This window comes from Cetorhinus maximus, chromosome 2 (assembly GCF_964194155.1).
Source record: "Cetorhinus maximus chromosome 2, sCetMax3.hap1.1, whole genome shotgun sequence".
NCBI classification, from domain to species: Eukaryota; Metazoa; Chordata; class Chondrichthyes; order Lamniformes; family Cetorhinidae; genus Cetorhinus; species Cetorhinus maximus.
In genome coordinates this window covers 64,946,281-64,973,932 of record NC_135880.1, presented here as the reverse complement: position 1 = coordinate 64,973,932, position 27,652 = coordinate 64,946,281, and the positions used below count along the sequence as shown (strand labels likewise).

Here is a 27,652-nt window from a genome sequence, read left to right as displayed (position 1 = left end):
AAGGGCGGATGAATCAGGGCGTCTGCACTCACAATATGTACCTCTGGTCAGTGTTTGCAGCCAGGATCAATGCCCACTTCTGAATCCTTGCAGAGGTTATTGGTGGAATAGCCTTGTCCTCCTTAAAAAGGCCCAACAGCAGCTTGTGGTCTGAAACAATCATGAAATGTCTCCCATGTAGATATTGATGGAACTTTTTGACACTGAAAACTATTGGTAGGCCCTCTTTTTTGATTTGTGAATAGCCTCTTTCAGCTACTGATAGTGTTCTTGACACATATCCTATCAGCCTTTCTGATCCTCTGCCATCTCATGGGACAACACTGCCCCAATGCCAGATGGAGAGGTGTCACACATCAGTTCCTCCAATGGGTCAAAGTGTACAAGTAGGCTTGAAGACTGCAGCAATTGCTTCACCTTGTTGAAAGCCATTTCCTGAGGAGTTCCCCAAGACCAGTGGTGGTGCTTCTTTAGTAGGGCGAGTAAGGGGGTCAGCACAGTGGATAGATTTGGCAATAACCACCCATAATAATTGACTATTCCTAGAAACAATGTATATTCAGACACGTTCGTGGGGGGTGGCTCTTCTTTTATGGCCCTGACTTTCTCCTCGCCAGGGCGTAACCCTTGAGCATTGATCCTATGTTCCAGGTAAGTCACCCCCATGGCTTGAAAAGTGCACTTTTCTTTCTTGAGGCGCACTCCAGCCTTTTGAAATCTTTTTAGCACCTCTTCTAAATTTGCCAGATGTTCGGCCTCCATGGCCCCAGTGATGAGTACATCATTGAGGTATACCACAACCTGTGACAACCACTGTAGTAGGCTCTCCATCATGCATTGGAATATTGCACATGCTGATGAGACACCAAAAGGAAGATGCGTGGACTGAAAAAGCCCTTTGTGGGTGTTTATCATGACATATCCTTGGGAACTGTCATCCAACTCAGGCTATTGGCAGGCGTGACTCATATTCAGCTTGGTATATGACTTGTTCCCAGCCAGTTTTGCATAAAGATCTTTGATTCATGGAAGAAGATACTGGGCCAGCTTTGTGGCCTGATTGACAGTTTGTTTGTATTCACTGCAAATGCGAATAGTCTTGTCGGGCTTCAGGACGGGGACGATGGGTGCAGCCCATTCTGAAAACTGAACCGGCAGGATAATACCTAGTTATTCTAACCTCTTTAGCTCAGCATCCACCTTCTCACGTAGGGCATATGGTGCTGGGTCTAGCTCTGAAAAGTCGGGGAGTGGCTTCCAGGTCTACGTAGATTTTGACTTGTAAATCCTTAATTTTGCCTAACTCTTGTTACACTGTCATATATTCTGACAATCGACCTATCCTCATCTGGAAAATGTCAGCCCAAGTTAACTTTATTTTCTTGAACCAGTAATGGCCCAGAAGGATTGGTCCTTCACCTATTACTACTACGGTAGGTAGCTGGGCAGACTGCTGGCCATAGCTTACACGTACAACGGTGGTACCCCTCACCTTTACTTCTTCCCTGGTGTATCTTTTCAGCTTGACTGAAGTGCTCTCTAAATTTAAAGGCTGGGCACCCTCTCTCAAATACTGGAATATGTGCTCGCCTGTTAGAGTGACTGATACACCTGTGTCTAGTTCCATATTTAGAGGCTTCCTATTTACACGGAGTTTTATGGTGATTGGGTCTGGCTTAACATCCTTGAGGTTGAAAAGAAAGTAAATATCAGACCCTGGTACCAGGGTTTTCTTCACTGTGTACTTGTAACATCTTGTTGGATTGGCTATTCAGCTGCCTGGACCTAGCCCTGCATTGTCTCCTCAGGTGTCCTTTTTTCCCCACAGTAATGGCACTCAGCATCCTTAAATCGACAAGATTCAGGAGTGTGGTTACTCCCACATTGATAACATTGGACCGTAGGAATCACTGCATGACTGTCTCTATCTTTTAGCCCTGTAGCTTACTGGAACTGCTTCCCTTTTTTCAGTGGCTTCAGCCGATTTGGTGCCATGGTTGGCTGCCAGCATCTGGGAGAACTATTTGATCGTCTACAAGAAGCTAATTTGGTGGTGAACTTGGCTAAGATTGAATTTGCGAAAGCATAGGTCACAAATTTAGGCCATACTTTTGGACATGGTAAGATGGCCCCACAAGATGTAAAAATAAAGGTGATTGACGAGTTCCCAGTGCCTTCAATGAAAAGGGAAGTTTGACGATTTCTGGGTATGAGTGGTTTTTACAGGAAGTTTGTGTCAAATTTTTGCAGCCTGATTGCTCCATTAACTGAACTCTTAAAAAAGAAGTTCAACTGGATATCAGAGTGCCAAAATGCATTCAAAAATCTGAAAACTGTGTTGACAGCAGTGCCAGTTTTAGCGACACTGAATTATGCCAAGCAGTTTAAATTGGCTATTGATGCAAGTGATGTGGGTATTGGTGCTGTATTGTTGCAGGAAGATGACGCAGGTAGTGAAAAGCGTGTGGGATATTTTTCAAAGAAGTTAAATATTCATGAACAGAAATACTCCACCATTGAGAAGGAAACACTGAGTTTGGAATTGCAACATTTAAAATTTATGTTGCCAATAAATAATCAGAAATAGTTGTTTACATTGATCTTAACCCAGTAAGATTTTTGGAAAAGTTTCAAAACTAGATTTGCAGGGAGGAGGGGAACCAGAGTGTTAGAGCAGATAGTGAGGTGGAGGAGGATAAAGGTCAAACGAGGAATGCATGTATAGACAGGAATCAAAGGTTTGTATGGGATAGAAATATTCTCAGGTGCATCTATTTCAATGCAAGGAGTATTGGCGGAAAGGCAGATGAGCTTAGGGCGTGGATTGGCACGTGGGATTACGACATTATTGCTATTAGTGAGACTTGGTTGCAGGAGGGGCAGGACTGGCAGCTCAATGTTCCGGGGTTCCATTGTTTCAGACGTAATAGAGGGGGAGGGATGAAAGGGGGCGGAGTGGCATTACTAGTCAGGGAAAATATCACAGCTGTGCGTAAGCAGGACAGCCCGGAGGGCTCGTCTACAGAGGCCATATGGGTGGAGCTGAGGAATGGGAAAGGTGTGACCACACTAATAGGGTTGTATTATAGACCGCCCAATAGTCAGAGAGAATTGGAGGAGCAAATCTGTAGAGAGATAGCGACCAATGTAAGAAACAGAAAGTTGTGATAGTAGGAGATTTTAACTTTCCACATATTGACTGGGACTCCCATACTGTAAAAGGGCTGGATGGCTTGGAGTTTGTCAAATGTGTTCAGGAAAGTTTTCTAAATCAATATATAAAGGTACCAATGAGAGAGGATGCAATACTTGATCTCCTATTAGAGAACCAGACAGGTCAGGTGACAGAAGTATGTGTAGGCGAACATTTTGGGTCCAGTGACCACAATGTCATTAGTTTTAAGTTAATTATGGATAAGGATAGGTCTGGTCCTCGAGTCGAGATTCTAAATTGGAGAAAGGCCAATTTTGTGGAAATGAGAAAGGATCTAGGAAGAGTGGATTGGGATAAGTTGTTTTCTGGCAAGGATGTGTTCAGTAAGTGGAAGGCATTCAAAGGCGAAATTTTGAGAGTGCAGAGTTTGCATGTTCCTGTCAGGATTAAAGGCAAAGTTAACAGGCATAGGGAACCTTGGTTTTCAAGGGATATTGGCAATCTGGTTAAGAAGAAGAGAGAGGTGTATACCAGGTATAGGCAACAAGGAGCAAATGAGGTACTTTTAGAGTATAGAAAATGTAAGAAAATATTAAAGAAGGAAATCAGGAAGGCAAAAAGACATGAGGTTGCTTTGGCAGATAATGTGAAGGTAAACCCGAAGGGCTTCTACAAGTATATTAAGAGTAAAAGGATAATAAGGGACACAATTGGTCCCCTTGAAGATCAGATTGGTCGTCTATGTGTGGAGCCTCACGAGATGGGGGAGATCTTAAACAGTTTTTTTGCATCAGTATTTACTCAGGAAACTGGCATAGTGTATAAGGAAGGAAGGGAAACAAGCAGTAGTGTCATGGAACATATAGAAATTAAAGAGGTGGAGGTGCTTGCTGCCTTACAGCAAATAAAGGTAGATAAATCCCCCGGGCCTGACATGATATTTCCTCGGGCCTTGAGGGAGACTAGTGTAGAAATTGCAGGGGCCCTGGCAGAAATATTTAAAATGTCCTTAGCCACGGGTGAGGTGCCGGAGAATTGGAGGGTAGCTCATGTTGTTCCGTTGTTTAAAAAAGGCTCCAAAAATAAACCAGGTAATTACAGGCCAGTGAGCCTGATGTCAGTAGTAGGTAAATTATTGGAAGGTGTTCTGAGAGATCGGATATATAATTATTTGAACAGCCAAGGGCTGATTAAGGATAGTCAGCATGGCTTTGTGTGTGGTAGGTCGTGTTTAACGAACCTTGTAGAGTTTTTCAAGGAGGTTACCAAGAAAGTAGATGAAGGAAAGGCTGTGGATGTTGTCTACATGGACTTTAGTAAGGCCTTTGACAAGGTCCCACATGGGAGGTTAGTTCAGAAGGTTCAGACACTTGGTATCCATAGAGAGGTTGTAAACTGGATTCGAAATTGGCTGTGTGGGAGAAGACAGAGAGTGGTAGTGGATGATTGCTTCTCAGACTGGAGGTCTGTGACTAGTGGTGTGCCTCAGGGATCTGTGCTGGGACCATTGTTGTTTGTTGTCTATATCAATGATTTGGATGATAATGTGGTAAATTGGATCAGCAAGTTTGCTGATGACACTAAGATTGGAGGCGCTGTGGACAGCGAGGAAGGCTTTCAAAGCTTGCAGAGGGATCTGGACCAACTGGAAAAATGGGCCAGAAAATGGCAGATGGAATTTAATGCAGAAATGTGTGAGGTGTTGCATTTTGGAAGGACAAACCAAGGTAGGACATACACAGTAAATGGTAGGGCACTGAGGAGTGCGGAGGAACAAAGGGATCTGGGAGTTCAGATACATAATTCCCTGAAAGTGGCGTCACAGGTAGACAGGGTTATAAAGAAAGCTTTTGGCATACTGGCCTTCATAAATCAAAGTATTGAGTATAGGAGTTGGGATGTTATGGTGAGGTTGTATGAGACATTGGTGAGGCCCCAACTTTGGAGTATTGTGTGCAGTTCTGGTCACCTAACTACAGGAAGGATATCAGTAAGATTGAAAGAGTGCAGAGAAGATTTACTAGGATGTTGCCGGGTCTTAAGGAGTTGAGTTCCAGGGAAAGATTAAACAGGTTAGGACTTTATTCTTTGGATCGTAGAAGGATGAGGGGAGATTTGATAGAAGTTTACAAAATTATGAGGGATATAGACAGAGTAAATGCGAGTAGGCTCTTTCCACTTAGATTAGGAGAGTTAAACACGAGAGGACATGGCTTTAGGGTGAAAGGGGAAAGGTTTAGGGGGAACTTCTTCACTCAGAGTGGTGAGAGTGTGGAACGAGCTGCCATCTGACGTGGTAAATGAGGGCTCACTCTTAAGTTTTAAGAATAAATTGGATAGATACATGGTTGGGAGAGGTCTGGAGGGTTATGGACTGGGTGCAGGTCAATGGGATTAGCGGAATAATATTTCAGCACAGACTAGAAGGGCTGAATGGCCTGTTTCCTGTGCTGTAGTGTTCTATGGTTCTAGAATGCTAGACTGTTTAGATGGAGTCTATTGTTACAGCCATTTAACTTACTGATTATACATGTCACTGGACAAGAAAACCTAATTGCAGATGCATTATCAGGGGTTTAAGTTGTAAGGAAGATTGGACATGAGGGGCAGAATTTTGCCGTCGGCTCACCAGCGGTGGGATGAGGTTTCCTGCAGGGTTTTAAAAACTGTAATAAAGTTGTTCTGTAAATTATGAACATGTCCCAACTCATTGTCACATGAGGGGACATGTAAGGGGTTTTTCTTTTCTCTATTTTTAATAAGCTTAAAAGTCAAAGTGATCTCTCTGAGGCTGCACTTAGCCTCAAGGAGATGCGCGCACTTTCATGCGCATGTGTGAAAGAGCGCACTCTCGCTCTTAGGGATTCCTCTCCGCCCGCACAGGGAGCGCCTAGTGCTTTCTGGCGGACGTCACGCTGGGTGGGCCTTTATTGGCCCGACCACATAAAATGGCGATGCGGCCCGCTTCGCTGGTGGCGATCGTCTCTGCTCCCGCCGGCGATTGGGTCGGGCCCGCCTGCCCGACAGGCAGAAAATTGTGTCCGTGAAATCTGGAAAAAAGGACTGAAATGGGCTCTATTTTTACTGAAACCTTTGGTACATTATCATGTTAATGCATGCATCTTACAATGCAATAGTATAATGTATAGAGATAAGTAGTAATTAATAGCAAAAGGTTGAGAAAATGAAAGTCATTTTCTAAAAAAGGCAGTGGGGGGGGGGAACGGGGTCAAGAAAACAAGAACTTGTATTTTTTCTCTCTGTTAATAACCCTGTCATATTTCTTACGTACTGGAAGACAGGCTGTTGGGGGCGTCAGTATGGTAATTGGATTAAGAGTAGAGTGACTGCCAGAGTCTAAAGCCAACAGTAAGAAGTTGTTTTGATATGTCAACGAACCAAGAGGAACTTCAATCAGAGTTTTACATAAAACAATAACAGGAGTGTTTTTGAATTAATTTGTTGTAGTTGTATGTAGGTTGTGAAAGGTGCAAGTAAGGTAAAGATAGGGTAAGGTTGTTTTTACAAGTCTAAGAGCTAGGGTAATGAAATGAGTTTAATCAATTCTGGGGGAAAGCATTTCTGAAGAGACTGGTTGAGACAATAGAGAAATCAAAGGGAAGGAATGCATTTAAGAAAATACTGATGCCTAGGTGGGGGTAGTGGGTCAGATCTCCCAGAAGACAGCAGAGTAGCTAGTTAGATCTCCTAGGAAACAGCAGGATAGCTGGACAGAACCCCAAGAAGACAGTGTGAACAAGGCCAGACCTGAAGATCCAGTTGTTGTCAGCCTCAGAGTACACCCCAAGGAAAAAGGCACTGTGTGGTAAAAATTACTGAAATTCCATAGATTTTAGAATCTATAAGGATAGTTGCTGAACAGAAAAGGAGAAGGTTTGCTCTGAAGGTAGTTAAGATCTTGTGGAACTGTTTTAAAGAATTGTTTACTATGTAAAGCCATTCTTGTGCTTAAGTGTAATTGTATTTTTGTCCCTTTATTCTTTTAATAAATGTTTACTTTACTATAAAGTCATCCCAATTAGTCAGGGACATAATTTCCTGATTTCCGAACCTCTCCTCATACTATACAAATTGAAAAAACTGTTTGGGCAGCTGTTTAAGCTTCCCTCTGGGATGTTAGCAGCTCAGCATTTACCATCAGCTGTGCCATAACACAAACCATTGCCTTAATATGTCTTGCCACCTTCAAAGATTGATGCACATGTATCCCTCTGTACCTGCACATTCTTTAGAATTATGCCATTAATTTTATATTGCCTCTCCCCACCCCTTCTGCCAAAATGCATCATCTCACATTTCTCTGCATTAAATTCCATTTGCCATTTGTCTACCATTCGGCTGGCCTATCCATGTCCTGTTGCTGGCAATATGTATCCTCATTGTTTGCCACTCCACCTCGTTTGGTATCATTGGCAAATTTTGACATTGATTCCGTGTTCCAAAATCCAAATAATTTATTTATCGCAAAAAAAATTGATTCTAGTACTGACCATTGGGGAACACCACTGTCTATTACACTCCAGTCTGAAAAACGACTGTTTACAATGACTCGCTGCTTTCTGTCCTTAAGCTAATTTTTATCCAGTTGCACACTGACCCTCCTATTCCATATACCTCAATTTTGTTAACTAACCTTTTATGTGGTACCTTCTCAAATGCTTTCTTAAAATCCATGTAGACAACATCCACCACATCCCTTCATCAACCTTTGCTGTTACTTCATCAAAATGTTCAATTAAATTAGTCAAGCATGATCTGCCTTTTAGAAATTCATGCTGGCTCTCCTAATTAAGGCAAACCTCTCTAAGTGACTGTTCATTTTTTCCCCCTGATTATGGATTCCAAAACCTTACTCACCACTGATGTTAGACTAACTGGCCTATAGTTGCTCAGACTGTCCTTGCACCCTTTCTTGAATAAGGGTGTCACAGTTGCCACTCTCCAATCCTATGACAACTCCCCCATATCTAGGGGAGCTTCAAAAATAAAAGCAAGCCTTTTCACTATCTCTACCCCCACCTCACTCTCAAGGTGAGGTGACAGTGACTGCCCTTGACATCAAGGCCACATTTGACAGAGTGTGGCATCAAGGAGCCCTGGCAAAACTGGAGTCAATGGGAATCAGGGAAAACTCTCCACTGGTTGCAGTCACACCTAGAACAAAGGAAGATGGTTGTGGTTGTTGGAGGTCAGCCATCTCAGCTCCAGGACATCACTGCAGGAGTTCCCCAGGGTAGTGTCCTCGGCCCAACCATCTTCAGCTGCTTCAACAATGACTTTCCTGCCATCATAACGTCAGAAGTGGGGATGTTCGCTGATAATTGCATAATATTCAGCACTATTCGTGACTCCTCAGATACTGAAGCAGTCCATGCCCAAATGCAACAAGACCTGGACAATATCTGAACACTTTATATCCTTGTATATTAAGTGCCAGTCCTCATTATTTTTAAGCCATGTTTCCGTTATTGCCACTACATCATATTCCCACACTGCTATTGTGCTTGTAGCTCAGCGATCTTATTCACCCAGACTTTGTGTGTTTACGTATATGCATTGTAAACCTGTCTTTGCATTCCTCATAATCTTTCTTAGTCCACTCCTATCTAATATGGTGCTACTTCCTTTTCTAGCACCGTCTAACACTCTTACTTTACACACCTTATTCTTCTTTTCTATTTCTATATGCTGGTGCTTATCCCCCTGCCAATTTAGTTTAAACCCTCTCCAACCACACTAGTGAACATCCTCGCAAAAGAATTGGTCCCAGTTTGAGGTGTAACTAGTCCCTTTTGGATAGGTGCCTGCAGTCCCAAAACTGGTCCCAATGCCCCATGAATCTGAAGCCCTCACTCCTACACCATGCTTCAAGCCACACATTGATCCTCCTTATTTCTACTCTAGTTGCGCTTGGCACTGGGAATAGTCTAATGATTAGTACCCTCAAGGTCCTAACTTTTAACTTTCTCCCTAGCTCCTGAAAAACTGATATTAGGACTTCAATACCTGCTCTCTCCACGTCATTGGTACCAACATGCACCACAAATTCTGGCTCACTCTTTTCCTCTTGCAGAATGTTCTGCACCTTCTCCATGATGTCCTTTACCCTGTCATCTGGGAGGCAACACACTATGCAGGACTCACACTGACGGTTACAGAAATGTTTACCTGTCCCATTAACTATGGAATCTCCTATATGAATTGCATTTGCTGTTCCCTCCTGTACAGTCCCTTGTCCATTGGTGCCATGGTCTGGGTTGCACTCCATCAAGGTGTCATCAGTCCCAGTAGACTCTAATAATGAGTATCCGTTTGCAGTGGCACAGACCGCAAGGACTCCTGTACTATCTGCCTCTTCCTAGGTGGGATGGCCACTCACTTAGAATCCTGATCTCTTGCTGCCTTTGGGGTGACCACCCCCTGGAACATATGATCTAGGAAACTCTCATTCTCCTTGATGCTTCATGGTGACACCAGCTGCCCCTCAAGCTCAGGAGTCCTGAGCCTGAGCTGAAGAAAGTTCCCACACACACACACTTCCCAAATTTCCATGTTTGGGTGGTAAAGCAAAGGAAAATCCAGCGCTACAAGTCCAATCTCTGGACAGTTTGACACGAAAATTAACCAATTGAAAGCCTTCCTCAAATTGCCATCCTCAAATCACTGTCATGGAGGATAATATCAAATCAAAATAAAATGAAAAACAAATAGACTTCCAACAGCGTGGCAGATCAGCAAAGAAAAAATAGAAAATTGGCAGAAATAATCTGCATAGTTACAGCAATTACATAAAAGTAATGATTTTTTAAAAAAAATTCTATAATTGAAACCTCATTACTGATCTTGGTAAATATTACAAAACTGGGCAGAAAATGCAAGAGGGAAGTAAAAGGAGCATAACAATTTATTTTTAAGTAACTAACCAATACTTAAATTCTTAGGTTATGTAAGATGCCATTATTATACCAATAATAAATGCAATTGCAAATCTTTAGGTTTGAGTATTTAGGCTGAACAAGGTTTAAAATGTCGGTATTCTACTCTTTACAGCCAATTCTATGCACACTTGTCACAGGTGACAGAAGGTATGTGTGGAATATGGCTCCATCTCCCTTCCTCTGTTATGCAACTTTTCACCAACCTCAGATGAAAGCCCCTACTTCAATAATGTGATGTTACCAATGACCCAAACCAGATATCTTTACATCCTCTTTAGTGAGACTTGGACTTAGTAGCAAATTATGGCCAGCAGGTTGATACTGTTAAGGTTAATATGTGGAAATTGCAGAGCAGAGACTTTCATTATATTATTCTGCGTTTCATTTGTCAGCAAATCAAGAGGTGAAAGGGCAGTGTGAAAACGCACTCAGCCTCCTCAATATTTTTCATTTTATAAATATGTATATTATTAGAGATTTTACTGACCTCTTCCAATTCTTCCTTTGATGAAAACCAAGATGTTGTTCCCATTATAATCCATTGTACAGTAAATGAGCCAAGTTGAAATCTGCAGTGATATAAATGCACCTTTATTAGTTTCCACACAGTTGCTTTTTAAAGAAAAATATTCCAGTTGTTGGACTACTTAGGTTATATTTCAATTTTGCTAGGAGTCAAATCTGTCTAATAGAACTGAACCAAATCTTTAAGCTTCCTAATTATTCCAACTGTTAAAATGTCTGAAAGACATTCTAGAGACAGAGTTGAGGTGGCTTCTAAATGTAAATGCCTTTTCATTTCTAAAGTTAATAAAAACATAGAATGACATAAGAAAATATAATATGGGAAAAATGAAAACACCAATCTGCAGGGACTAAGTGAAGGCAAAAGAGAGAAAGAAAGATTTAATAGAATGGAAAATATAATACAAATTTTAAAAATGGTTAAAGCTTCAATTAAATCAAACAGAAAAAAAATTGGACTTGAAACATTAGATCTGTTTCTTTCTCCGCAAATGCAACCAGACCTGCCGTGTTTCTCCAGCACTTTTTGATTTGATTTAAGATCTCCAGCACCCACAGTATTTTGCATTTATTATAGAAAAAAAATGTGTACAAGGAACATGTTAAGGAGTTTTAAAGACTATATAGAAATGACAATGCTAAAATAGTTTTTTGATTCAATTTAGTTTGACAGAATCTAAGAATTATTCTCTTGAACTTTTAAAATATAAGCAGATTAACATATCATGGTGGTGAAATCATGAACAGGTGTGGGTGAATCTCTTTCAATCATTTGCAGTATCAGTAGTGTTAATGTGGGGTCTCTGGGAAGGAAATGTAGACTGGAAACCAAAAGGTTTTGCACAGGGAAGACAGAGGAGAACGAACATTGTACATAAAACTTTCAAATTTAATTTCAAATCCAAATTTAAGCAATTGATTGATGAAATGATTTATTTCAAAACAAACACTGTTCAGGTTTATGTTAGACAGCTTCAACTTCTAAATCTGAGCAGGATTATTCCAAGAAATCATTCAATCAATTGCTTCAATTTGCATTTGAAATTAACTTTGAAAGTTTTATGTACGACATTTGTTCTCCTCTGTCTTCCCTGTGCTAAACTTTATGGTTTCCACTCTACATTTCTCTCCCAGAAACCAAGCATGTAACATTTCTGATTCTGAAAATGATTGAGAGAGATTCACCCACACCTTTTTGAATGATGTGTTAATCTGCTTATATTTTAAAAGTGCAAGAAAATAATTCTTAGATTCTGTCAAACTAAATTGAATCAAAAAACTATTTTAGAATTTGCATTCCTATCTCAGTACAGTGTCATAGCCTTTGAACTATTATGTTCATTGCAAGTGTTCATAATAGGAACAGAAAAGCTCTTAATGTGATTCATTATTTCTATCCATCATTTTATAAAATATTTTTTAAACTTCTTGGTTAATGTTATTCTATATTTTGGTCTCAAATTGCAAATGTGAGGTCATCCAATTAGGATCTGAAATTTGAGAAAGACAAATCCATGACAGACTAGGAGCTGTGCTGGAGTGAAGGGATTTAGTTGGCAGCATGCACAAACACCAAAAGATAGTGCCCAGATTTTAAAAAATGAATCAAGGTGTTGGATGCAAAGTCTGCCTTTATGTCAAGAGGATTAGCATTCAGAAGTGAAAAAGCAATGCTGAATTAACGTTTTGGTCGATGGCCTTTCATCAGATGTGTTATGACAAATGATACTTCAGTTGTACAGAGCCTTGGTCTGAACCCATCTGGAGCACTGTGCTCAATTTTGGACACCGAACCTTCGGAAAGATACACTGTGAAGGGTGGGGAGGGGCTGCAGCATAGGTTCACAGAATTATATGAGGGCTCGGGGTTTAATTATGAGAAAACGTTGCACAAACTTGCCTTGTATTCCCTTGAGTTTAGAAGATTGATGGTGCTCTAACAGGCATTTAAAATGATGAAACAATTTAATGGCATAGATATGTCAAAACTATTTCCGCTGGTGAGGGATTCCAGAATAACAGGTTATAATCTTAAAATTAGAGTTAGGCAATTCAGGAATGAAATCAGAACACACTCTTTCACACAAAGGCTAGTGGAAATCACAAACTCTGTCCCTCAAAAGAATACTGGATCAAATGAAATTTTCAAGACATTGATTTTTTTCACAGGTAAGGGTATCAAGGGATATGGCACAAAGGTCGGTAAATAGATTTGAGGTGCAGATTAGCCATCTTCTAACTCTGGTTGTCAAACCTTTTTGGTTGAAGGACCACTTTTCAAATGGATTACTAATTACTGACCTTCCCCACCTAAATTATAATGCTATATTCCACTCCTGAATGAAAGTGTTGTATATGAAATGCTCTGTGAATACTTTAAACAGAATAGTACTTACTTACAGATATTTGTGAGATGGGTGTGCCTGCTTCTCACCTAACAGCCTGTCTATCCTTGACAGGAGCATGGAGAGAGCAGGAGCCACTGAGCAGAAACAGGGAAAGCGTGGGGGAAGGGAGAGCATGGTGGCATGCCTCCAGCTGCCACTCACTCTCTTACTTTGACCACAGCACCCTTGATGGTTGCCCAGATCACATACCTGTCGACTGGTCCTACAGGTTGTCGACACTCTGAATGGTGTCAGTGAACCTGCATGGATATATGGACCTCAGTTTGAGAACTACTGGCCTAACTGGACAATGGAACAGGCTTGAGGGGCTGAATGGCCTACTCCTGTTACCATGCTGTTAAAGTGTGTTGTGGTTCTGGCTAATGTGAGTGGTAATACCAGTACAGAAAGAAAAGAAACAAAGACTGTAAAACTCTGAAAGGTACCAACTTCTCTATCAGTTTGCTCCAGTTTTTCTTCACAAAATTCCAGGCAAGGAATTGTCCAGATGGATTCCTGCTCACTCCCACAACAACATGGGCAAGATTCTGCAACTTGATGACATCCCCTTGCATGCCAAGTTCCAACAGGCTGTTGATAACAGTAAGAAACACATAACGTATCTATTATACAAAGTATTACAATTTTTTGTTTCTAGAACCAACTCTTCATTTTTAATATTTCAATTACATTTCTATTATGTTCACTATGGTTTTCATGCTGTATCTTTTCTATACTTATTTACTTATACATATGCAAGAAATAAGCATCCTATTTGCAGCAATCTGATTAGAATTATAAAATCATAGAATGGAGGTCATTCAGCCCATCGACTCCATGTCAGCTCTCAGCAAACACTGTTCAATTAGTCCCACTCCCCTGTCCTTTACTCATAACCCTACTACTTCTTTTGGTCTTCAGATAATTACCGAATTCCCTTTTGAAAGGCACAACAATGTCTGCCTCCATCATGCACTCAGGCAGTGCATTCCAGATCCTAACTGCTCACTGCAGATAAAAAAATTTTCATATTGCCTTTGGTTCTTTTGTCAATCACCTTAAATCTGTGTGCTCTGGTTCTCGACTCCTCTACCAAAGGAAACAGTTTCTCTCTATCCACTTTGACTAGACCCCTTTTTGAATTTTGAATACCTTTATCAAATCTCCTTTCAACTCTCTATTCTCTGAGGAAAACAATCCCAGTTTCCCCAATCTATCATAACATAAGTCCCTCAACCCTGGAACCATTCTTGTAAATATTTTCTGCACCCTCTCTTAAAGCCTTCACATCCTCCCTAAAGTTTGGTACCCAGAATTGAACACATTGGACTGAATTTCTGTCTAGGTGTGGGGGCAGATTTCGGTCTGTGAATGGGCACACTTTAATTTTTTTTTTAAGGAAACCTGATTTTCTCCACGTTGTTAACTCAGCACCATTCTCCATGGCCTTTTTGCAGGTCAGGAATGCCTAGTGTGCAAAATGCCCACTCACCCCTGCTAAGTTTGGCTTTCCTATTTTACATGGAGGATGAAAATCAGTTTCCCTCCAAAACACCATTTTCATCTGGTGGTGCAGGGTTTTGGAAGTCCATTAAAAGAATACCAGGTTTTGAGAGTTTGTGAAGAAAATGGAGGTCTGCTGAAGAATCTGAAAAGGAAAGTGTAAAATGTTTTCACACCTTCAAATGTCATTATTTAATGCTATAATGTAATGTAGATGTGTTTTAATGCAGTGATTCTACTATGGCTCTGATTAAAAAAAGCTCCATTTTGATACTCAAATAAAAGCTACACTTGGGGAAAAAAATCTAACCACCCGACCTATCCACTGATTGACAGGCACTCCGCTTTGAAATTGAAATGAACACCTTTTGTTATTTACATCTCAGAATACTTTATAGTGGTCATTATTGAGTTTCAAATGCTAATGGATTTCAGTGCAATAGATGTTCCATCCAACTGAGAATGAATGACAGTTTCAAGAGGTTATAATAATAGATTGTACTTTTGGTGTGGTTTCTACTTTGTTGATACAAGCTAATAGGGTTGCAAACTTTACAAGACTTTTTTTGCATGGCAGAAAGCATTTTTAATGATTGTGTGCTTGATGGAGGCTTTTATTAGATGGTGAGTGCTTTTTTTCCTCCAATGGATGTGAAATTTTATCCATTGACACTACAGGAATCTGAGAACTGTGCGTACTACATACTGGATGAGTGGCTATGGAGGATATATGGGGGGGATTGAGGGTCATGGGGTAGCATCGGGGAATCTGTGGTGGCATAGGGGAATCTGAAGTAGCATTGGGGTGGTTGGTGGAGTGTGAGGGGTGAAGTTTAGGACCTGTAGGGACCATGTTAGGGGCAGTATTGCTGTCTCCAAGAACCAAAGTGGGCCCAATTCTCACTAGCCCACCTCCGAACTCCTCCTGCACTGGTTAGCGGTTCGCAAACTGAAATATGAACCTGACCCCCATGTGAAAAGACCAAGATAGCATGTGAAGTCACACACGGTTTGGTTGTGCAGTTTGCAAGCCGCAAAAGTGTGCAGGGCGTGTTTTCCCGAGCCCAGATGAGGAGCGGGATTTTCCAGCCCTGCCTGCTGCCAGATCGTCCAGTCCCACCAAAAGTCAATGGACTTTTGGTTGGGCCACCTAATCTCCCACGGCAGGTCCTGCCACCATGGGATCAGATAATTCCAGCCGAGGATTTGGCCCATTACCTCAGTTGAGGTCGAACCAGTGATTTTATACAGGTTTATTATAACCTCCATGGTTTTGTACTCTATGCCATGATTTATGAAGCCCAGGATCCTGTATGGCTTTCAGTCATGTTCAATCTACCCTGTCACCTTCACTAATTTCTGTACATATACCCCAGGTCCCTCTGTTTTATGTTGCCTCGCCTTGTTCTTCCTAACAAAATGTATCACTTCACATTTCTCTGCATTAAATGGGCATGTTTGTCCATTCCCCAAGCTTGTTTAGTTCCTCTTGAAGTCTTTCATTATCTTCCTCACAGTTCATAATAGTTCCAAGTTGTGTCACCTGCAAATTTTGGAATTCAATCTTGTACACCCAAGTCTAAGTCATTAATACATATCAAGAAAAGCAGTGATCTTAGTACTGACCCCTGAAGTACATCACTGTATACTTTCCTCCATCCTGACTTGGAAATATATCGCTGTTCCTTCATTGTTGCTGGGTCAAAATCCTGGAACTCCCTTGCTAACAGCACTGTGCGTGTGCCTACATCACATGGACTACAGCGGTTCAAGTAGGCAGCTCACCACCACCTTCTCAAGAACAACCAGGGATGCACAATAAATGCTGGCCCGCGACACCCACATCCCAAGAATGAATAAAAAAAATCCGAAAAACAACTGTTCACCACTAATCTGTTTCCTGTCATTGGGCCAACATTGTATCCATGCCACCACTTTCCCTTTTATTCTACGGGCCTCAACTTTGCTAGCAAGTCTATTATGTGACACTTTATCAAACGCCTTTTGGAAGTCCATGTACACCACATCAAATCAGAAGGACAAAGGAAGCAGACTGATGGGAACACCACCATCTTCAAGTTTCCCTGCAAGTCGCATACCATCCTGACTTGGAACTATATCGCTGTTCCTTCATTGTCACTGGGTCAAAATCCTGGAACTCTCTCCCTAACAGCACTGTGGGTGTAGCTATACCATATGGACTGCAGCAGTTCAAGAAGGCAGCTCACCACCACCTTCTCAAGGGCAACAAGGGATGGGCAATAAATGCTGGCCCAGCCAACAAAGCCCACATCCCATGAATGAATAAAAAAAACCCTCATCATTCCTTTCTGTTACCTCATCAAAAAATTCAATCAATTTAGTTAAATATGATTTGCTTTTCACCAAATCCATTCTGGCTTTCCTTAATTAATCCTTATTTGTCCAAGTGACTGTTAATTCCAGGATTCATATAACTTTAAACTACAATACCAAATGATTCTGTCTTTTTTTTAATATTAACTAATGACAATTTTTTTGACGATCATCTACCTAACCACATTTTTGCTTAGAACAAATCAGCAAAGATGCATTGTGACACAGGGAGTGGGTTGTGACAGACAAGAATTGCTTGCTAACAGAGTAAGATGCTGTGTTTTATTAAACAGAGGCAACATGCATGTAATTCAGGATTTATTATTCTATTGGTAAAGTTGTGTCCTTTTAGGGCCACAAAATCTAAATGCTATTAAGTAAACACTGGTTAAGATCAGAATACATTTGCTCTCAAGCTGTGGGTCAGATCCCTTTGTTTATTCTTTTTAAAGTTTGATTGGTAGAGCTGGTTAGAGACACACTGATAATTATGTCATTGAGATATTTTCAAACAGACGCCAGTCTTTCTCTGTGGGCTGAATTTTCCCAGCCCCAGGATGGTGGTTGGTTGTGGAGGATTTTCTTTTCATTGTTATTCTTTCATAGGATGTGGGTGTCACTGGCAAGGCCAGCATTTGTTGCCCATCCCTTGAACTGAGTGGCTTGCTAGACCATTTCACAGGGTAGTTAAGAGTCAACCACATTGCTGTGGGTCTGCAGTCACACGTAGGCTAGACCAGGCAAGGATGGCAAATTTCCTTCCCTAAAGGACATTAGTGAACTAGATGGGCTTTTACAATAATTGATGATTATTCCAGATTTATTAATTGAATTTAAATTCCATGGTGGGATGTGAACTCATGTCCCCAGAGCATTAGCCTAGGCCTCTGGATTACTAGTCCAACTACATTACTGTGTGGATGTCAGGATGCCCCCCCAAAACATTCCCACTGCTTGGTAAGTTTTCTGGGGACAGGTCAGCATATGGATCGACCGTCCACTCAAAGGAGATGGGCAACCAATTAAGTCAATTATATGTGATTTTTCACATTGGACAGCATTTTGACACTGGCAGAGCAGTCCGTCAGATGCATGCGAAGGCCACAGATTAATGAAAGCGACCTCCGTGCAACAGTGCAGGGGTGCCATCAGAGCCAGAGGCTCTATTCCCTAAGGAGGGGGCTGCTGGAATCTTGCGGCCCATACGTCCAAGTGGAAGGATTTCCCGTCCAATCCAAGGGGAATACCACCTTCCTCCCATTTAAATTATTTATTAGGCTCCAAGGACATCTCCATGTTGAGGCCCCTTTATGTTCTCTGTGCCGGCTCAGCAAGCCCAACTCTCCCATTGGGGCTGCCAAGGCTCCAGAGCTGCCGGCCCTCTGATTGGTGCGCTGGCAGCATCCAAATCCAATTATGGCCATCCAGAATTGGATGGCGAGCTCAGAGACAGCCAATTTGGTGGACAGCTCTTATTTCTGTGCTGGTCTCGCTCCTGGCAAGTGAGGGCTCGGAATCCCCATTTGATCCCAACATCAGGGTCCTGAAGCCTGTAGGAAAATTCAGGCCTATATTTCGAAATGACTACCTTTATTTCTTTATACTTTAAGAAAAGGTTGAAATTTAAATGTGATACTTGATGCACTATTTTAATTTAATTCTGTGGTGCTGCTCATACCAAGCCACAGGAGCAATACATTACCTATAATTTCCATGGGAGTTCTCCCATGGAAGAATGGCTGAACCCCTAGGCAATTGGCCATTTCTGCTGTTTCTTGAGGGTTTCTGTCAATCAGCCTCTGAACTTACAGCAGGAAAAACTGCGAGTTATAGAAAGGTTGGGAATGGGTGGTTGGCAGAAAGAGGCTGCACGGTTCTATACTTTCCTGGAAATTTTGGCAGATGCACCACTGTAATGCTATACATACAGCAGCTTCCATATCACAGAATGATGCTGCACAGGAGGAGGCCATTCAGCCCATCATGGCTGTGGTGGTGCCATATATTTGGTTTAGAAACAGATTGATCAGCAAGTTAATCTCAACGCATCAAATCTTTAACCAGACTGGCCTATGTATCTGGCTCCCACCCAATGGAATGACAAGAAGCTGCTCGGATAGTCCTTCAGGTCCTAGGCTGTTGTCACAGGTGCCTGCCCTTAATATGTAAAATGTCCCTGCTGTCGAGATTGAGATGGACAGGGTGGGGGCAGAACAGTAGACAAGTCCCACTAGACTTACAGCAATGCAATGACACTGCCAGAATTTCTTATTTATTTTACAAGGGCAAGATCAAGGTGCAAAAAAAGATTTGCTAGAGTGATAACAGAACAAAGAGGTTTTATGTATTAGGAAAGATTGAACAGGTTGGGGCTCTTTTCTCTGGAATGGTTAGAGGTCTTTAAGATTATGAAAGGGTTTGACAGGGTAGACGTAGACACGATGCTTCCACTTGCACGGGAGACATGCACTAGAGACCATAAACATAAGACAGTAACAAATAAATCCAATTGAGAATTGGATTACAGAGTGATTAGAATGTGGAACTCACTAACACAAGGAGCAGTTAAGGCGACAAGCATAGATGTATTTAAGAGGAAGTTGGATAAACAAATGAAGCAGAAAGGAATAGAAGGATATATTTATACAGGTAGATGAAGATGAGTGGAAGGTGGCTCGTCGGGAACTATCGTGGACCTGTTGAGCCAAATGGCCTGTTTCTGTCTAACAAATACTATGTTAGACAATATAATGCAATGCAGTTGATTATCTCTAAGTATACCTGCAACTCATTCCAAATCCTATGTGTACTCTTCTACCACTTCCACACACAAGCATTTCCCCTTTGCAAAACCACAATCTTTGACTCACTGTGCATGATGCCATAGGAGATCTGATGACATATAAATAACGTCCATACCGTTTCAGTTTTTCTGGATCTCTGCTACTTGCCAAAGCAGACAAAATCTTATTCTTTTCAGCACCGGACACTGACTGGATGTATTTCTCCAGAAGGTACTCCCATCCATCACTGCTCTGGGCACCCATAGAGTACACAACCTCCAGGACATCTGTTGGCAAACTGCAATATCAACAATAATGTGCTCCGTAAAATAGTGTGTTTATTTGTCAAATTCTACTGTCGACCACACATTCACAAGCAACGGGTGAAGGCATGTTTAGAAAAATGCCTCTGTCACATTTTTGTGATTTTTATCATTTTATTCTTCACCGAAAGGATTTTGCTTTATTTAAAACATGACCCTTAAACATGACTGAAAGTAAATTTGCACAGTTTAGATGCTGACTGAACAGAGACTATTTTCCTGTCATAAATCCCTTTGTGCAACAGCTCCTAGGGCAATACAGTTAGGAAACAAAAACAGATTTCTGTAATGTTTAGCCTCTGACCTTTTTGCACACGCATTTATGGAGGTCAAAAAGTGGGGGTGTTTTGAAATTAATTCTGTGGCAGTTAAATATTTTTAAATTATGTGTAAGTAATGACACAATATATATTCTGTTATTTTCTGGCCTAATGCTGGGTGATTAGGGGACAGGAAAATTGTCCTAAATAAATTAGATACTGTTTATATTATTTGGGATTACAGGATTTTTTAACCAGCTTTTTAAAGGGTTTTATTCTTTGACTTTATACATTCGTCTTTAAAAATCACAGACTGGATTTTACGCTCACCCGCTGGTGGGTTTGAAGGTGGGGGTGGGGAGGGCATGTAAAATCCAATTAGTGGTCTTCCTGCCACCTGCCCATCCACCTCAACCTGTCTGAAATTTTACGGGAAGTTGGGCAGGCATTGGGTGGCCACCCTTGGGCCTATTGAAGCCCTTAAACGGCCAATTACTGGCCACTTAAGGGCTCATGCAACTCCTACTGGTATTTTACCCAGGGTGGGGCAGGGGAGGCCCATGAAATACAGGAAGCCTGGCAATCTTTAGCTGTGCGGGCTGGCGTTGGTTAAGGAGGCACCACCCCTGGTCATTCCCCTCCTGTAACCCTCCTCCAAGCCTCTTGAGCCTGCTCCCCCCACCCCCTTCACTGAGACCCTTGATCCCAGATTTACCTGGGCATGGTGGGTCTGCCTGTTGTCCCAGCAATGGCGACTATTCCTGGCTGGCGCTGCTGGGATTGCAGAGCTGCCGGCCATCCGATTGAAAGCGGGGCTGCCTACTGAGAAAGGTGCAGAAGTCTCGATTTAGAGAAATTAATCCTGCTCCCAACATTAAATTGCTGTGGGGTAGCCATCAAGATTTTGGGCAGGCTCACTCCCAGACTTTTTAGCCGGGGGTAGGGGGGATGGGGGGGACGGTGGAGGAAGGGAAGGACCACGGTGCCCCACAAAATCCATCCCACAAATCTGTGGCCTCAATTAATTAAAATGACAGATAAACGCTGTGGCCTTGTTCTCAACGCTAACTTCATTGAACCTTTTATTAGATCACTGCTATGTAATCATTCCCAGGTATACATTATGCGCAAAGTAATCTTTCAACTAACTTATCAACTTATCAAGCTCAAATCTGTTGCTTAACAGGTTGTAAACTTGCTGAACTGGTAACCATTCTTAACTGAGTCAGAAATTTACAGTTCCACTCAAATGCTTGAGACCCCTGTGCAGAATTGATGCAGTGCTGTGTCTCAGAGGTGCTGTCCTTTGGATTAAATGTTAATGATAGAATGTCTGCATCATCCAAGCGGACAATGAGTAGTGTCATGGGTCTTCTTTTTGAAGCAGAGAGGTCTCCTGGCTCTTAATTCTTCCCTCAATCAGCACTACATAATAAGTGCTAAGTAAAAGCAACTTTATTTTTCTCTTCCTATGGTATCACGGGGCACAAATGAGAATCTGTAATTCAATTGTTACTAACTTCATGATACCATTGGACTTCCTCCACTGATCAAAATAATCTGATGCTCTCTGAACACAAGGAGGGTATTCGAGGTCACAGACAAGTTCCAGGAGATTGGACCGCAGTAAGCGCTCTGACACAGTTCCATCATCACTCCATGACTGCTTGTCGATCAGGTGTTTGAAAAACTGCAGGATATATCCCTGAAGCATAAGCAACAGCACACAGTAAGATTCTTGCATGAGGGCAACAGTCTGTGGCAAATTTCATAAAATTAACACACATCTATTGGGAATACCAAAAAATGCACAAAATTCTTGAATAAGTGCACAAAAGGTTAGAACAGATAGGTAATTCACGAGGTAAATGGAACATCTGATATGTTGCTGGGAGATGCAGACCATCGAAGTTGCAGGGTCAGTTACTTGTTGAGCCAGCTGATCAGCAGGCACACGACAACTCGCTCAGTGCTCCCTGCATTGGAACTGGAAAAACAAGCGAGTTTTCCTCTCCTGTTTACTCTCCAGCAACCCTGCTGGATGTTGAGTAAGGACAGGATTGGGCTTTAATATGATGCTCTCCATGATTGAATGATTTGTTGTCATTCACTAATGCACAAAGTCTGATTATTTTGGAGCAAAAAAGAGATGGAAGAAAAAGGAGATGTTCATGTAAACATTGCAAAGTATGAGCTTATAAGCTTTGGAGGATAGGTGTTAAAATTCCATGAGAAAAGTGACTAAGTTCTTTGGCACCTTTAATATGGTTGGTATGTACAAGCAGACTTTTGGTAAAATTATAAAAATGAAAGTGAATCCTCACTCATACTTAACCAAGTTAATGCAAATCGTGTCAAACTTCCGAAGGTTTTCTAGCATTACAAAATCAGATCAGATCAAAGCTCTGCAGTCCTGCCACATCCAGTCGTGAATGGTAGGGGACAATTATTAAACAACTCACTGGAGGAGGGGGGTCCACTTATATCCCCATCCTCAATGATGGGAGAGCCCAGCACAATGATAAGGCTGAAGGATTTGCTACAATCTTCAACCAGAAGTGCTGAGTCGATGATCCGTCTTGGTTTCCCCCAGAGGTCCCCAGCATCATAGATGTCAGTCTTCAACCAATTCAATTCACTCCACGTGATATCATGAAACTGCTGAAAGCACAGGATAGTGCAAAGGTTATGGGCCCTGACAATATTCCAGCAATAGTACTGAAGACTTGTGCTCCAGAAATTGCCCCACCCTGAGCAAAGCTGTTCCATTTGCAGCTACAATGCTGGCATCTACCTTGCTATGTGGAAAATTGCCCAGGTATGTCCTGTACACAAAAAGCAGGACAAATCCAACCCAGCCAATTACCGCCACATCAGTCTACTATCCATCATCAGTAAAGTGATGGAAGGGGTCATCTACAGTGCTATCAAGTGGCACTTGCTTAGCAATAAGTTGCGCATTGACGCCCAGTTTGGGTTTCATCAGGGCCACTCAGCTCCTGACCTCATAATGGCCTTGGTTCAAACGTGGACAAAAGAGCTGAATGCCCAAGGTGAAGTGAGAGCAACTGCCCTTGACATGAAGGCTACATTTGACCAAGTGTGGCATCAAGGAGCCCTAGCAAACCTGGAGTCAATGGGAATCAGGGGGAAAACAAATGAAGATGGTTGTGGTTGTTGGAGGTCAGTCATCTCAGCTCCAGGACACCACTGCAAGAGCTCCTCAGGGTAGGGTCCTCCATCCAACCATCTTCAGCTGCTTCATCCATGACCTTCCTTCCATCGTAAGGTAGGAAGTGGGGATGTTCGCTGATGATTGCACCATTCACGACTCCTCAGATATGGAAGCAGTTTATGTGCAAATTCAGCAAGACCTGGACAATATCCAGACTTGGGCTGATAACTGGCAATTAACATTCGTGCCACACAAGTGCCAGGCAATGATCATCTCCAACATGAGGGAATCTAACCATCACTCCTTGATGTTCAAAGGCATTACCATCACTGAATCCCCCATTATCAACATCCTAGGGGTTACTTTTGACCAGAAACTGAACTAGACTAGCCATATAAATACTGTGGCTACAAGAGCAGGTCAGAGGCTAGGAATCCTGCAACGAGTAACTCACCTCCTGACTCCCAAAGCCTGTCCACCATCTACAAGGCACAAGTCAGGAATGTGATGGAATACTCCCCACTTGCCTGGATGAGTGCAGCTCCCACAACAATCAAGAAGCTTGACACCATCCAGGACAAGCAGCCCACTTGGTTGGCACCACATTCACAAACACTCACTCCATCCATTACTGACGCACAGTAGCAGCAATGTGTACCAGCTACAAGATGTACTGCAAGAATTCACCAAGGCTCCTTCAACATCACCCTCCAAACCCATGACCACTACCATCTAGAAGGACAACAGGAGCAGATAGATGGGAAGACTACCACCTGGAAGTTTCCCTCCAAGTCACTCACCATCCTGATTTGGAAATATATCGCCATTCCTTCACTGTTGCTGGGTCAAAATCCTGGAACTTCCATCCTAAAGCGCTGTGAGTGTACCTACACCACATGGACTACAGCGGTTCAAGAAGGCAGCTCACCACCACCTTCTCAAGGGCAACTAGGGATGGGCAATAAATGCTGGCCCAGCCAGTAACTCCCACATCCCGTGAATGAATTTTTAAAAAATGAAAAAGGTTGTGTGATCAGGTTTGCTATTGAAAAATTGGAACGATCAACACTGGCTAATGCTTTATAGCCAAACTGTTCCATGAGATTAACCAGCATATTCAGATGGAACTCATCTGACCAGTGTGGCCACACATGACCAAAAGCTGTGTTTGTTATAGTCTACAAACTAGAAAACCTCTTATCTTTTCCAAGTCTCCTTGTCAATTTGGTTCTCTTTTGATCTCAGCACACTTAAATATACCTAATAAGTTTGACATTATTGTTAATTGTCCAAATTTGTATCATACAGTTTCCAGCTAATTCATGGCTATATTTTCATCATTGTCATTTTTATCTCAATGAATGAACTTTAGTCAAGTAGTATGTAAGGATTACAGAATCTTACCTTTAGATTTGCTGCAACGTCAGAGATATTTCTGCTCAAAACTATTTTGTAATATACCTCCAGGTAACTCAGACCCTGCAATACTGGGATGATTTTGCTCTCATGCCTGAGGTAACGGGTCAAGTCAAGGGCTCGGTCAAGTGTCAACTTTCCTGCACTGAAGACAGTAATAAATGGTTCATTAAAATGTTCCAGTAAAATCAGAGATCAAATTTCCTCCCCTTTCTAACTCATTTTCTCCCTATCATGGGATAATTATTCATCACCAAACAGTAGGGCAGAAAATTCACATCTGGGCCACTGTTGCTGTCAATGTACTGCAGTCATGCACAGGGGAGAAATCTGAATGGCTTACAAAATTAATTTCCTTCATTTCTTGTAGGTGCTCATCCATTCTTCAGTTAGCATCTTTGAAAAGCTGAGTTATGTTATCGTTATTAATGTTAGGACATAATTCAAGCCTCCCATCTAGGCGTTATAGGGAAGTGGTGCCTCAAAAATGTTAGGGAATCATTTAGTTCATTCTGCCATGTTGCCCCAGCAATCCTCCTCTGACTTGCTGATGAATGGCCAGGTTGGGTAACAGCCCCATTTAAAAATCAAGTTGGGGTCCTATGATGTACACAGGATACCGATCACCATTTTAGGAAAGCACTGGCTGGCAGTCCAGCCAAAAAGGATCCAACAGGTAAGTCTGCATTTATTTTTGTGGAGTGAGAAGGGACATTCCCCCAGAAAAAGACCGAATGCAACAGCCTGCCTAGGCTCACCTCCTTTGGTTTTGCCATCCACCCACCTTCCAGGAACACCCTTCTACTGGGGTCTCAGCTGGTCAACATTCTTCTGGCTCAATACTGGCAAACTATATCAGGATGATTGTTTGGTGTCTGCAGCTTGTTTTCAAATGAAGCTTGCCCACACAGAATCACAGTGCAGAAGAGGCCCTTCGGCCCATCGAGTCTGCACCGACACGTGAGAAACACCTGACCTACCTACCTAATCCCATTTACCAGCACTTGGCCCATAGCCTTGAATGTTATGACGTGCCAAGTGCCCATCCAGGTACTTTTTCAAATTCATGAAGGCCTGTTCGCTACTAAGAGGGACTCCGGTAGTTGACCGTACATCGCTAGTGTTGAATGAATACTTCACATCCGTCTTCACCCAAGAGAATGAGGATGAAGGTATCGAACTTGGGGAGAGAGACTGCGAGGTTCTTAAGCAAATTGATATAGGGAGTGACAAGGTATTGGAGGTGTTGGCAGGCTTAAAAGTGGACAAATTTCCATGTCCAGATGATTTGTGTCCCAGACTGCTGAGGGAGGCAAGGGAGGAGATTGCAGGGGCTCTGACCCAAATTTTTAATTCCTCTCTGGCAACGGGGGAGGTGCCAGAGGACTGGAGAATAGCTAATGTGGTTCTGCTATTTAAGAAGGGATGTAGAGATAAGCCAGGAAACTACAGGCCAGTGAGTCTCATGTCAGTGGTAGGGAAACTATTGGAGAAATTTCTGAAAGAGAGAATCTATCTCCACTTGGAGAGGCAAGGTTTGATCAGGGATAGTCAGCATGGCTTTGTCAGAGGGAGGTCACGCCTAACAAATTTGATTGAATTTTTTGAGGAGGGGACCAGGTGTGTAGATGAGGGTAGTGCAGTTGATGTAGTTTATATGGATTTCAGCAAAGCCTTTGACAAGGTCCTACATGGGAGACTTATAAAGAAGGCAAATGCACATGGGATACAGGCTAATTTGACAAGGTGGATTAAACTACATAGATAACTATGTGGGGGGTAGGATTAGTAAGTTTGTGCTTGACAAAGATTGGCCGGGTGGTTAACAGTGAGGTTGAGTGTCTTGGGCTACAAGACGATATAGACGGGATGGTCAAATGGGCAGATAAGTGGCAGATGGAATTTAACCCTGAAAAGTGTGAGGTGATACATTTTGGAAGGAGTAATTTGACAAGGAAGTATTCAATGAACGGCATGACACTAGACAGTTCTGAGGAACAAAGGGAACTTGGTGTGTGTGTCCATAGATCTCTGAAGGCGGAGGGGCATGTTAGTGGGGTGGTGAAAAAGGCATATGGGACACTTGTCTTTATCAATCGAGGCATAGATTACAAAAGTAGGGAGGTCATGTTGGAGTTGTATAGAACCTTGGTGAGGTCACAGCTGGAGTACTATGTGCAGTTCTGGTCGCCACATTATAGGAAGGATGTGATTGCACTGGAGAGGGTGCAGAGGACATTCACCAGGATGTTGCCTGGGATGAAACATTTAAGTTATGAAGAGAGGTTGGATAGACTTGGGTTGTTTTTGTTGGAGCAGAGAAGACTGAGGGGCGACCTGATCGAGGTGTACAAGGTTATGAGGGGCATGGATAAGGTGGATAGGGAGCAGCTGTTCCCCTTAGTTGAAGGGTCAGTCACAAGGGGGCATAAGTTCAAGATGAGGGGCAAGGAGGTTTAGGGGGGATGTGAAGAAAAACCTTTTTACCCAGAGGGTGGTGACGGTCTGGAATCCGCTACCTGGAAGGGTGCTGGAGGCGGGTTGCCTCACATCCTTTAAAAAGTACCTGGATGAGCACTTGGCACGTCATAATATTCAAGGCTATGGGCCAAGTGCTGGTAAATGGGATTAGGTAGGTCGGTCAGGTGTTTCACACGTGCCGGTGCAGACTCGATGGGCCGAAGGGCCTCTTCTGCACTGTGTGATTCTGTGAGTTTGTGAAAAGTCAATTTCTACCCCACAGCTTTAAGTTTTGGAGAAAGCTACAACACCATCGCTAATGCAGCATTAGTTATAGATACCTTCCTGGCAC

The 27,652-nt window shown here is 42.4% G+C and overlaps 1 protein-coding gene across 3 annotated transcripts in view; it reads right to left on the bottom strand.

Moving 5' to 3' along the window:
* The window catches only part of erap2 (endoplasmic reticulum aminopeptidase 2), a 65,089-nt gene that overhangs the window by 13,030 nt on the left and 24,407 nt on the right, over positions 1-27,652 (bottom strand). For all 3 annotated transcript variants that reach the window (XM_078565654.1, XM_078565663.1, XM_078565672.1), the window contains exons 14-18: positions 24,829-24,985; positions 21,770-21,954; positions 19,803-19,964; positions 13,476-13,616; positions 10,601-10,682 (exon numbers count right to left, since the gene is read on the bottom strand). In XM_078565654.1, the coding sequence (XP_078421780.1) occupies positions 10,601-10,682; positions 13,476-13,616; positions 19,803-19,964; positions 21,770-21,954; positions 24,829-24,985 (727 nt within the window). The remainder of the gene's footprint in view (positions 1-10,600; positions 10,683-13,475; positions 13,617-19,802; positions 19,965-21,769; positions 21,955-24,828; positions 24,986-27,652) is intronic.